The 12,503-nt window shown below is 37.6% G+C and overlaps 1 protein-coding gene across 2 annotated transcripts in view; it reads right to left on the bottom strand.

The window, feature by feature from the left end:
* ZFR (zinc finger RNA binding protein) overlaps positions 1-12,503 on the bottom strand; it is a 90,611-nt gene that overhangs the window by 46,395 nt on the left and 31,713 nt on the right. For both annotated transcript variants that reach the window (XR_008625396.2, XM_034960212.3), the window contains exons 6-8: positions 5,925-6,172; positions 3,067-3,258; positions 2,267-2,558 (exon numbers count right to left, since the gene is read on the bottom strand). Coding sequence is in view for 1 of the 2 variants with exons in the window: in XM_034960212.3 (XP_034816103.1) it covers positions 2,267-2,558; positions 3,067-3,258; positions 5,925-6,172 (732 nt within the window). In the remaining variant the exon portion in view is untranslated. The remainder of the gene's footprint in view (positions 1-2,266; positions 2,559-3,066; positions 3,259-5,924; positions 6,173-12,503) is intronic.

Here is a 12,503-nt window from a genome sequence, read left to right as displayed (position 1 = left end):
CTCCAAAAAAAGTTGGGGTAACGTCTAGGTCATGCCCTACAATTTAGAAAAATTAAAAAAAGTTAAGTTCAATGATTAGGTCTCTCTGCAAACTTAGTCCAAACAAAGTTTCCCACCAGGGAAGGAAACAGAACCAATTTAGGTTTTATCACTGTTTATTTCCTTTAACTTATTTACAAAAGATTTTCTATTATTGTTCTAAGCTGAAAGTATGAAGAACCTCAGAAACTGATGTAGAAGTGACTATAAATAATAGCTTTCATTTTTATCATCAATTAAACTTAACACTTCAACTAACTGTCCAAGAGAATAGCATGTTAATTGTGAATCTCCTACTTTTAAACTTTTCTTTCAAAAATATTCTTAAGTATCTACAACAATCTGGATACGGCGCTAAGTTCTGGTAATACAGTAAAGAGAAGACAATGTAGCTGCCTTTCAAGTGTCCAATTTATGGGAAGATACAAATAACGATAATACAATGTGATAAGCACTATAAGAAGTATGGACTGAATATTGCGGAAATTTAGAAGGAGCCACCACCCTTTAACATGATCCAGTAAGGAAAGGTTTCACAAAGGGTGTGACACTTGAACTGGGATTTGAAAGAAGAATATGAACTGGTCAGAAAGAAAAGAATGACGTTTAAAAAGAAAAAAATAGCATGTACATAAAAGCACAGCAACATGGTGTGAAAAAGGCTATGGTAAACTCAAGGAAGAGCCAGTAATTCAATATGAATTACTACACAGGTAGCATGGATGAGTTATGAGGTTGGAAAGGTAGGCATGGGTCAGGTAATGATGGGCCTTATATGAAAAATGGGGACTACAGATTTTATCCTATTGCAGTGGAAGGCTGCTGAGCAGAAGACTAACACAATAGATATGTATTTTAATGAAATAAGAGCGTGGAGAATATGTTGAGATTGGGTACAGTAAGAAATAAAGCTCCAAGGAAGAGACTTTTAAGGCCTAAAAAAGGGCAATGGCAACGAAGAAGTTTTTGTAGAAATATTATAGAGATAGAAACAAGACTAGGTAAACAGCTGGAGAAGGCAATAAAAACAAAGAAATAATGTTAGTGGATTTTCCACTTCAGAAATCTGCAATTTTATGCCATTACTTCATGGTACTCTTCTCATGAATTAATGGGTTAGAATGAGACACATTGGGAGGCATCTACACCGCCATATAAAAGATGTCCAGGGAATATTTAAAATGTGGCTGTCCAACTCAGGTGGGGGTTTTGAATTTACCAGAAAGATTTTAAAAGTCACTGCCCACATGGGAATGAATGAGACCACCCATTAATAGAGGCGGACAGTGAGACGAGGGCCAGAGTTATAATCTTAGTAACACTACCATTTAATGAACACATAGGCAGGAGAACCAATAAGGAAAACTGAGAAAGGGGTGGATGGACACATAATTGAGAGACAGAGATGTATCTTAAGCCTAAAGGTGTAGCAGTCAACTGTGTCAAGTATTAGGAGAGTCAATAGGATGAAACTGAAAACTGGCCACTGGATTGGCAATTAGGTCTTTGGTGACTACTGAAAGCAGCTTCAGAAAAAGGTAGAGTAGAAACACTATAGCAGACTGAGGATTGGGTAGGAAGTACAGACGTAGAGAAAAAATCAGGGCCATGCGTTGTGATGCATGCTTATAACCCAAGCACTTTGGAAGTTGAGGCAGGCAGCTCACTTGAGCTCAGGAGAATTCGAGATCGGTCTGGGCAATGTGGTGAAACCCCATCTCTACCAAAAAAAAGAAAAAAAAAAAAAAAAAACTGGCTGTGTGTGATGGAGCACAGCTATAGTCCCAGCTACTCAGGAGACTGAGGTGGGCGGATCGCTTGAGCCCTGGAGATTGAGGCTGCAGTGAGCCAAGATCGTGCTACTGCACTCCAGCCTCGGTGACAGAGTGGGGCTCTGTCTCAAAAATGAAAAAAACAAACAAAAAAAACCAATCAGGTTACCTTAAGATTAGAGAAATGGGAAAAGGGTCTTTGTGTGTGCAGATCTTTTTTTATTAAATGACTAGAGGAAGACACAGATATATCTGTATGGCTGAAGGGAAGAAACCAGTAGACGATGGAATAAAAATTAAAAATACACACACACTAGGCAGATATGTGAAGAAACAAGGTCCCAGAGAGAAGGGAGGAGACAGGTCCAAGAACACAGGGAGAAGGGTTAGTGCTGCAATGGAGAAGAAACAACACTTTGACAGAGTCAGCAGGGACAGAGAATATCAGTACTTGCCAACAAAATTTATTTTGGGGGTAGATGTTTTCTTGGCAGCCATATTTGTAGGCACTGCTGATACTTTAGTGTTAGATGTGCTATTAAGAGACGAGTTTCCTGTAGTCGTAAGACCCTTCATTGAAGACGTTGCAATTGATGACGTATTCACAGTACAATTGTTTGCTGCAATGCTTGAAGGAGAGGCAGTCGGCTTTGAAGCAGATACAGCTGTTGAAGAAGTAGCTTGGCTAACAACGTTTGGTTCTGTTGATGGAATGGGTTTACCAAGTTTTGTGTGTAACTTAACCACCTATAAAACAAAAGCACACTTATTTGTCAGGAAACTCAAATAGATTTTGAAAAGTCTGCCTGGAACATTATAAAATGAAAATCTAAACCATGCTTTTCTTTGTTGTATTTTTTCTGCTATATGTTTTTGTATATACACACATATACAAAACTCATTACTTTCAAGATAATCTCTGTGAAACAAATATGCATACATATTCCATCTACTATTAGGTGAGGAAACTGAGGTAGAGAAAGATGAACAGACTTGGCTACATTAAAAATAATCACATGACAATTCCCAGTTAGTGAAATAAATGGTTTAGTTCAATTTAAAGACAGGTCTCCAGTCTTTCCCTCTTTTAGCAATGATTATTTGATGTCACCTTTATGTATTATTAGCACATAAGCAAGGCTTATAATGCACTTAAAAGTTTTCGAAATTTGAAGTTACCTTTACCTAACCCCCTTTGAAAAAGTAAAAGATAACAGAATCAAGGCATAAGGGTGTGTGGGAAAAAAACACCTACTTTCTGATGCTTAGCACCACGAATGTGGGCAGCATACGCATCTGCTCCTGTACAAGACACATCGCAGAGCTCACAACGTAGCTGATTTTGAGTCCCACGAGTAGAACTGTTGCTGCTGCTGGTATTTTGTGAGGCTTTCAATGCAGCTTCTTTTTTTTTATGTTTCTGTCCTTCTAAATGTTCTTTGTAAGTCTGTTTCAAATAAAAAGGAAACATTTTGCTTCACTAATTTTCTTTACACATTAAGATTATTCAATTCTCAAGAAATCTCTAATACTCATTTAAAAATGAGACCAAAACAAACTTTTTAAGTTGAAAAAGGGCATGTGGCATTCGTTACATATGTGACATATCTATGGTTCTCTGTATCTTGTTTATCAAGAATATTATCTAACACTGAGTTACAAAGTACTTTCATATATAGCCATAATATAAGGCAATGGCTTTCGGTTTTAAAAATTTTATCTTTTGTTGCTTATATAAATGTTGGACAGAGAATAATAGACAGTGATCATTCCATAAAGAAATTATATTTAGTTACAGGGTTAAGATGAGGCGGGGGAGATGTGCCTATACCATTAGAAGAAAGAAAAAGTTACTGTATGGTGGAACAAGATTCTTTACAAACAGCTATGTTTATAAAACTGACTTTTCTAATTCAGAATACATTTTGACATAGAATCTGTATTAGAATCCATGGCCCTTAAATGAATGCTTATTTAAAATACATGAGGGCCAATATGGTATATACTTGCAAGCAAAAATAGTATTATTGTAACATTAGCCAATAAATAGTGAAATTACATATTAAAAATCATTGTGAATGCACATGATTGAGGAAGGCTGTTAATATTGAGGATATTAGTAAGAACAACTGGACAGTTTTGTGAGTAGGACCAAATGGTTCCTCTGTTACTTTTTTTTGAGATGGGTCTCACTCTGTTACCCAGGCTTCAGTGCGGTGGCACAATCTTGGGTCACCGCAATCTCCACCTCCCAGGCTCATGTGATCCTCCCACCTAAGACTCCTGAGTAGCTGGGACCACAGGTGCCTGCCACCATGCCTAGCTCATTTTTCATATTTTTGGTAAAGATGGGATTTGGCCATGTTGCCCAGGCTGGTCTCAAACTCTCTTTTTAAAAACTGCCTCTTAAAAGACAGTTGTAAACTGACAAATAATTAGCATACAATTATATGTTCATCATACAATTCAGAGCTGGATGGGACTTTCCTTTCATTATCTGCAGTGGCCTGAAATAGCTCCACCAAGCAGTCTGAGCCTCAATTATTTAGGGCAAGTCCTGTTATAGAAAAGTGAGGAAATAAAAGCCCAAAGAAATTAAGGTCTCTAAATTGCCCAAGGTTATATAGCTAGTGGCAGAGCCAGGACTGCAATCTTGGCCCCCAAAAGCTCAATCAACTTACTCTTTTCCTTCTTATGTACGCATCTAGAACTCTAACTCAATCTCAATGATATTTTTCGCTAAGGCTCATTAACCACCCCCTTAAGGTACTGACACTGACTTGCAGAAATACCTGTGGCCTGTTCTTTTTGTTAACCACCCAGCACAGCAAAAATAGCCAGCCTTATATGCACTCATTCCACATGCTGCTGTTAATCTATCACCCAAGCGTCACGCTGTATACTTTCATATAAGCCAGGTAATCAATAAATTTCTTATGTCCAAGTCTGGCACTCATGACACTAACCCCTCTGAACAGTCAACATAGAGTAGGAAATGCTCCTTAAATACTAAGACCGCCCATCATTCTTGTTCCCTTTCATGTTTACTCCAGGTCCCTGCAAACATTTCCTACCTGTGCCACACCTGCCTCCCGTCACCTCCTGCCAACCATGCAATCCACAACAAAACTATTTCCTGCCATACTCAAAACAGGGGAAAAGAGGGTTTTATATATCTAGCCACATATATTAAAATGTTCTGTAATTTGGTATAACTCAGGGAATGTTAGAAACTGAAAATACCCCCCAAAATTCAGAAGTAGAGAAAACTAATCCAGTAAAGTAAACGTGTTACACAGGTAGGGCAAATGAGAGATGGATATAACTTGGAGAAGCTAGTAGAGAGTCAAAATTGGTTGTTTCCAAATAACATGCCTTTTATCTGCCAAGCTGTTTATCAAATTTTAATATAAAAAGTTGACACTCTTAAGCATAATAATAAGGCTGGGAGTTGAATCCATTAATTTTAATAAATAGAATCATGTCATAATCACCCGTTTTAATGTTTAGCAACCAGAAACAATACAATACCGAAAAAGGAATAAGGTTTTTACATTTACATGCCTCACTAATTGGTATTTTTGAAAAAGACACTTCTTTACACCTTCCTTGTTCCCGAAGTTCCTACTCCCCTTATGAGATTACAGAAATAACATACTATAAAGTATATATCAAAGTCAGTCTCATTAGAAATGCAATCCTGAAAATTATAGATTATCAGTAACCTGCTATATTAAGTTAAAGAATTTTGAATAAAGGCTTTGGCAAGTAAGTTACAGATGCTAAAAACACAACGAAATAAAAATTCAATCTTACCCAAGTCGCAATTAATTTGACTACAAAATTTTAAAACTAAATTTAAGTTTTAAAGAGCAAAGTCTCTTTCTGGAAAAAAAAGCCCAATTTGCCTATTTATCATTTACATTCACAATCATCTTTACAGTTTTTTTTTCCCTGAAAATTCTCATGCCACAATACAAGTAACTTAAAAAATGCACTGGCTAAAAGCTAACAGGAAAAAATGTAAACCTCTTTTAGTAGGCTCAGGAGTTAGAATACCAACTACACTTAATAACCACTGAAGACTCAAGGTAAAACATACAACATAAGTACCTGTGGTCCAGCACAGCTGATCTTACAAACATCACAATAGTGAATCTGTGGTGGTTTGGGAGGCTGTTTTGGTTTCAGTTGTTTATTTTGGAATGGTGCTTTTTTAGTAAAGGTGGTCCCTGTCCAGGCAGCTGTTGCAGCAGCAGCAGCAGCTGCTGCTGCTGCCTGCTTCTGTTGCTGCTGCTGCTGTTGATAGTAGGAAGACGCAGCTGAATACACTGCTGCTTCATAACCTGAATAAGACGTACCTTACAAATAAAAATCAAACAAAACTTATGTTACATACTTATAGAAGGACAAGTTAAAATTTACAAATTTAAATTAAATTAATCCTGCCAATAAAGATAGATTTACATGTGCATATTTACAAACGTATATCTCACAGAACCAGAAAAAAGCTTATTTTCCTTCTAAGAAAGTCATCAACTAGTATTTACTCAATATATGCCAGGTGTTATAGAGGTATAAAGACAGTGTAAAATTTGGTCCCTGCCTTGAAGAACCTTATAGTTTAATTGGAGAGATGTGATAGTGTGTTTGACAAACTTGTCTGTTTATAGAATCTGCTAATATGTCCCCAAATAAAATCCTGTGAACAAAATTTAGGAAGTGTTGGATTTGAGGAAGAATCTGAAGTAGGATACTAGATAGGAAAAACAAAAACTCATGAAAGTAAGATTTGACATGCTTGGTAGCTAAGAGGACAAAAGAGATAAAAGAAGAGGAAAACATACAAATGTGACACTAAAATCTGGAGCCCCAGTGATCAACTGATGGGCTGTGCAACTGCTAGAATCAAGAAGCTGACAGATGCTAGTCTGGGGAGGCAAGGTAAATAAAGTTTAGCAGAAATTTGTGATGTGGAACTGAAGTTCAGATGAAAATATAGAACAACTGTTAAAGATTTAGGAATTAGGGACCAATACATTGGTTCTCATCTTCCAAAAGATGAAAAAGCATTGTGTTTTCTGGTTAAATGTATGAATTCTACCCATTTCCATTGTTCAGAGACTCCAGTGAATAAGTACATTATGCAAGCTGTTTATATAATATATACATGTTGCTTATGTTCAGTGATTTACAGATTTTTAATCTGTGAACGTGGAGACGGGGTTTCGCCATGTTGCCTAGGCCAGACACAGTCACAGCCTTGTATCTGTTTTCCTACAATGCTTTTTACAAGAAATGTACATTTGTTTGCCAGTAGTTATAGGAGAATTTAAGATGCCCTTTAACAGAGTTCCAGAATCTTTAGCCCACCTTTCAGTGCATGCTTTATTTTTATAACTAAGTAGTAAGTTATAACTAAACTTGCCTTTTATTAGTTTTACACTACCTATGTGCAAGTAGAGATTATTTTATGAATATTAAGCTTAACTTGGTGATTTTTATGGTTAAATTAGATCAGTGTTTAAAGGATACTGCAATTTCTAAACCTAACTTTTCTCATATTTAAGGATAGTGATACTTACCTTATAGATCTGTTCTAAAAACTACACTGTGTCTGGCATACTGCTTCCTGTATCGTGAACGTTTGATAAAAAAAAAAACAACAAAAAAAACAAAACTAGAAGAACTATTCTTTCAGCACTGTTGGCCTCTGTTGTCCTTATTCTGCTTCATATTTTCTTAATACATAATTCATAAAGTTACATTTCTGTGGCATTTGTATAGTTTCTATATAGAAGAACTGAAGTCATTTGGAAAATATCTGTTATAAAGATTTTATGTAAAAATCATGATCCTACTTGGTAATAAATCTAAAAACATATTCATTATTTGTAATTGGACAATTTTATGGCATTTCTCTACAGTAAAATTTAAACTATACATGTTTTTGGCTGTAAGCTTGAAAACATTGGCTGTGAGCTTGTGTTCTTTTATCACATTCGTAAGTAATAGAGGACGTTTGTAGAACTGCCCAGTAGAGTTTATTAGTTTATAGAAATTTTGTTTTAAGCAATTATCTCAACTGTTTTCTCAATTTTATCTGATCATATACATGCTTTATCACTGATATACAGCTACCTGTTTCTATTTTCATTTCAGATGTTTTCTTGTCTATTATCACACTTTCTATCTTAAAACTTTATATACTATAGTAGCCTGACATAAAAGTCTAAGAAGGCTTTTCTCAAAAGTTGCCTGACTACTTTTCTCCTGGATATGTCTGGTTTTCCATGCATTTTAGCTCTCATCATTCCAATTTATTTTTCCTTCCCTATGTGTACAGACATATTGGAGTTAGGGGGTCCTAAGTCTTTCAGTATTGCAGTCTGCATTTGAGAGACCAAAAAGTTTAATTCTCTGTAAGCAGTTCTTCTGTGCTTTTCTGTCAACTAGTAATCTCTCTCAAGCTTTATATCACTCTTTGCCCATCCATTACCACTTACAGGAATAAGGAAATTTAACTGAAATATGGTGAATAGGCAGTCTACCAAATTTCCAGAGATCTTAGTCTAGAAATGGTCAGTTTACCAGTTTTCAGGTAGGCTTATAAGTAAAATCCACAGCTTTCAAATTTAAAACGTTCTCTTAAATACATTAAATTATCTCTGGATTACTTACAATACCTAATACCATGTAAGTGCTATATAAATGGTTGTTAAGCTGTACTGAGTTTTGTATTATATTTTCTATTCTCCACCGCCCCCCCCCATTTTTTTTTTGCCCAGGCTGGGGTGCAGTGGTGCAATCTCGACTCACTGCAACCTCTGCCTCCCAGGTTCAACCAATTCTTGTACCTCAGCCTCCCAAGTAGCTGGGATTACAGGCGTGTACCACCATACCTGGCTCATTTTTGTATTTTTAGTAGAGACGGGGTTTTACCATGGTGGCCAGGGTGGTCTGAAACTCCTGACTTCAGGTTACCCACCTACCTCGGCCTCTCCAAGTGCTGGGATTACAGGCATGAGCCACCGCACCTGCAGCCGAATATTTTCAGTTCATGGTTGATTGAATCCATGGTTGCTGAACCGATGGATACAGAGAGCGGCTATATTATAATCTGTTACTCTCATTTCTCTCTTTGAGGCTCACATGGTTTTAAATTTGCCCAATGGGATCCGCTCAAACCAGCTTAGCCAAGCGTGGTGGCGTGCCTGTAGTCCCAGCTACTCAGGAGGCTGAGGCTGCAGTAAACCATGATGATAGTGCCACTACACTCCAGCCTGGGTGACAGAATGAGACCCTGTTTCAAAGAAAAAGAAAAAAAGAAATCTGTGTCTATAAATTAAGTAAAAGCACAGTTTTTGAAAACTAAAATAGTTTCACTTAAAAAGTACTTTTACTAGGTCAGGCTCGTGGAACACTTGAGCTCAGGAGTTCAAGACCAGCCCAGGCAGTGTGGTGAAACCCCATCTCAACTAAAAATACAAAAAATTAGCCCGGTGTGGTGGCATGCACCGAGGCAGGATGGATCATTTGAGCGCAGGAGGTGGAGGTTGCAGTGAGCTGGGATTGTGCCACTCTACTCCAAGCCTGGGTGACACAGCAAGACACTGTCTCCAAAAAAAAAAAAAAAAAAAAAGTACTTTCATTATCAAGGCCAGGCGTGGTGGCTCACACCTGTAATCCCAACACTTTGAGAGGCGGAGGGAGGTGGGCAGATTGCTTGAGCTCAGGAGTTCGAGACCAGCCTGTGCAACATGGCAAAACCCCATCTATACAAAAAATACAAAAATAAAAAATTAGCCAGGCATGGTGGCTCACGTCTGTAGTCCCAGCTACCTGGGAGGCTGAGGTGGGAGGATCTCTTGAGGTGGAGGTTGCAGTGAGCTGAGATGGTGCCACTGCACTCTAGCCTGGGTGATGAAATGAGACCCAGTCTCAAAAAAAAAATCAATTAGTAAGCTATGATATTAGAAGAGCTGGCATATAGCTTTTAAATGTATGATACCAGAAACAAAAAAATTAACATTTCAGTAGTAAATTCATCATGCTACAAGTCATCATTTGGTAGGTAGCAATACTCTAGAACTCATTTTACTAAGATAAAGAGAATAGCTGACCAAAATTGTAGCTGCCAAAAATTGCAGATAAAGAACTCAGAAGCCTTAACAATGGTTTCTCTGATTTGGCAACTCTGGACTGTGTATCACATAGTCTTTAAAAAACAGATACTTTATAACTGTTCCAGAACTAGAAATTTATCCTAGGGAAACAAGTAGGCAAATGTACATATCTTTACATGTAAGGATGTTCTACCTAGTGCTGTTTCCAGTTTCTGTCTCATATACAACTAAATGTCCTCAAATACACACTTTAAAACATAGTACATCCATACAATAAAATACTTTGTGGCCATTAGAATGGTTTCTAAATACCACTGGCATTTATAAGAAATCATGGCTCCTGTGTGACATGGCTGACTGTGACTCTAGGGCAGGGAAAGCTCAAAGTGTATCTGTAATAACTTTCAGTGGCAAAGAGGAAAGATGTGTTCAAGGACGAATGAGAATATGTCAAAAAGACTCAGGAGCTGGTTTGAGTGGATCTCACTGGGCAAATTTAAAACCATGTGAGCCTCAAAGAGAGAAACAAGAGTAACAGATTATAATATAGTCGCTCTCTGTATCCATCGGTTCAGCAACCATGGATTCAATCAACCATGAACTGAAAATATTCGGAGCCAGGTGCGGTGGCTCATGCCTGTAATCCCAGCACTTGGAGAGGCCGAGGTAGGTGGGTAACCTGAAGTCAGGAGTTTCACACCAGCTTGGCCACCATGGTAAAACCCCGTCTCTACTAAAAATACAAAAATGAGCCAGGTATGGTGGTACACGCCTGTAACCCCAGCTACTTGGGAGGCTGAGGTATAAGAATTGGTTGAACCTGGGAGGCAGAGGTTGCAGTGAGTCGAGATTGCGCCACTGCACCCCAGCCTGGGCAACAGAGTGAGATGCTGTCTCAAAAAAAAAAATGGGGGGGGGGGCGGGGAATAGAAAATATAACACAAAACTCAGTACAGCTTAACAACCATTTATATATAGCACTTACATGGTATTAGGTACTGTAAGTAATCTAGAGATAATTTAACGTATTTAAGAGGATGTACATAGGTTAAAGGCAAATATTATGTCATTTTATATGCGGGACTTGAGCATCCACAAATTTTGGTATCAATGGGGGCCCTGGAACCAATCTCCCATGGATAGCAGGGATGACTGTACATTGAATAAAAATGAGTAAGTTCATAGTAATAACAGAAAAAGAAGTGGAAGGAGGGAACTCTAGAGAAGAATGCCTAAGGATCAATGTGAAAGGATTTTGCAACTACCACTGTAGAAATTCATTCAGTTTTCAAAGGATCTACCACCACAGGGTGAAAGACAGTTGAGCAACAGGCCCACAGAGTACTTGTTCATTATAAAGGAAAAAGGTATCTTTATAATGGAGAGATCTGATAGGCACAGCTTTAACCAGTAAAGCCAGCATCAATAGGAATAAACAAACATTACTTATTACATGCTTCTGATGTGATGAAATGGAAGGCTGGTCAAGTAATTTTCTTGTCTAAAAAGTTACCTGAATCTAAACATAAATCATCAGATAAATCCAGATATGGGACATTCTACAAGACAACTGGCCTGAACGCTTCAAAAATATCACTATCATGAGAGACAAGATAAAAATAAGGAACTGTTCTACATTAAAGCAAACTAACAAAGAATGGCAACCAAATACAATCCATGATCCTTGACTAGATTCTAAATTTCAAAAACAAAGCACAAGCACAAACATACATACACCAAATACATACAAAGCCCAGCCATTAAATACATTTTTGGACAACTGGACAAATTTATGTATTAGATAGTATAGTATCCATGTTCAATTCCTTTTCATAATGTTGCCATTGTGGCTACATAAAAGAATGTCCTTATTCTTGGGAAATACCTTCTGAAGAATTCAGGGCAAAGTACCATGTCATCTACAACTTGTAAAGCATATTGCTTATAAACTTATATTGCTGAGCCATTTGAAAATAGCCTTTAAGAGAAAGGAGAGATAAAGCAAATTTGAAAAATTATTAATAATTGGTGAACCTAGGTGAATGGCATAAAAAATAGTTCTTGGAACTATTTTTTTCCACTTTTCTGGAGAATTAAAATTTTCTGGGGCGGGCACGGTGGCTCATGCCTGTACTGTAATCCCAGCACTCTGGGAGGCCAAGGTGGGTGGATCACTTGAGGTTAGGAGTTCGAGACCAGCCTGGCCAACATGGCGAAACCCTGTCTCTACTAAAAATACAAAAATTAGCCAGGCGTGGTGGTGCACGCTTGTAGTCCCGGCTACTTGGGAGGCTGAGGCAGGAGAATCGCTTAAACCCAAGAGGCAGAGGTTGCAGTGAGCCAAGCTGGTACCATTGCACTCCAGCCGAGGCGACAAGAGTGAGACTCTTTTAATCTCAAAAAAAACAAAACAAAACAAAAAAACAAAACAAAACAAAAAAAACCTGATATAAAAAGTTGGGAAAAAACATTAATCAGAGGTATATATCTATACTTAGTGACACGAAAGGCAATCACAGTAACAATAAAGCAGTTTACAGAATAGCACGTATAAGACAAATGCATT

Source organism: Pan paniscus, chromosome 4, assembly GCF_029289425.2.
Source record: "Pan paniscus chromosome 4, NHGRI_mPanPan1-v2.0_pri, whole genome shotgun sequence".
NCBI lineage: Eukaryota > Metazoa > Chordata > Mammalia > Primates > Hominidae > Pan > Pan paniscus.
The sequence above is the reverse complement of the archived record's forward strand: the minus strand, read 5'-3'. Positions and strand labels throughout refer to the sequence as shown.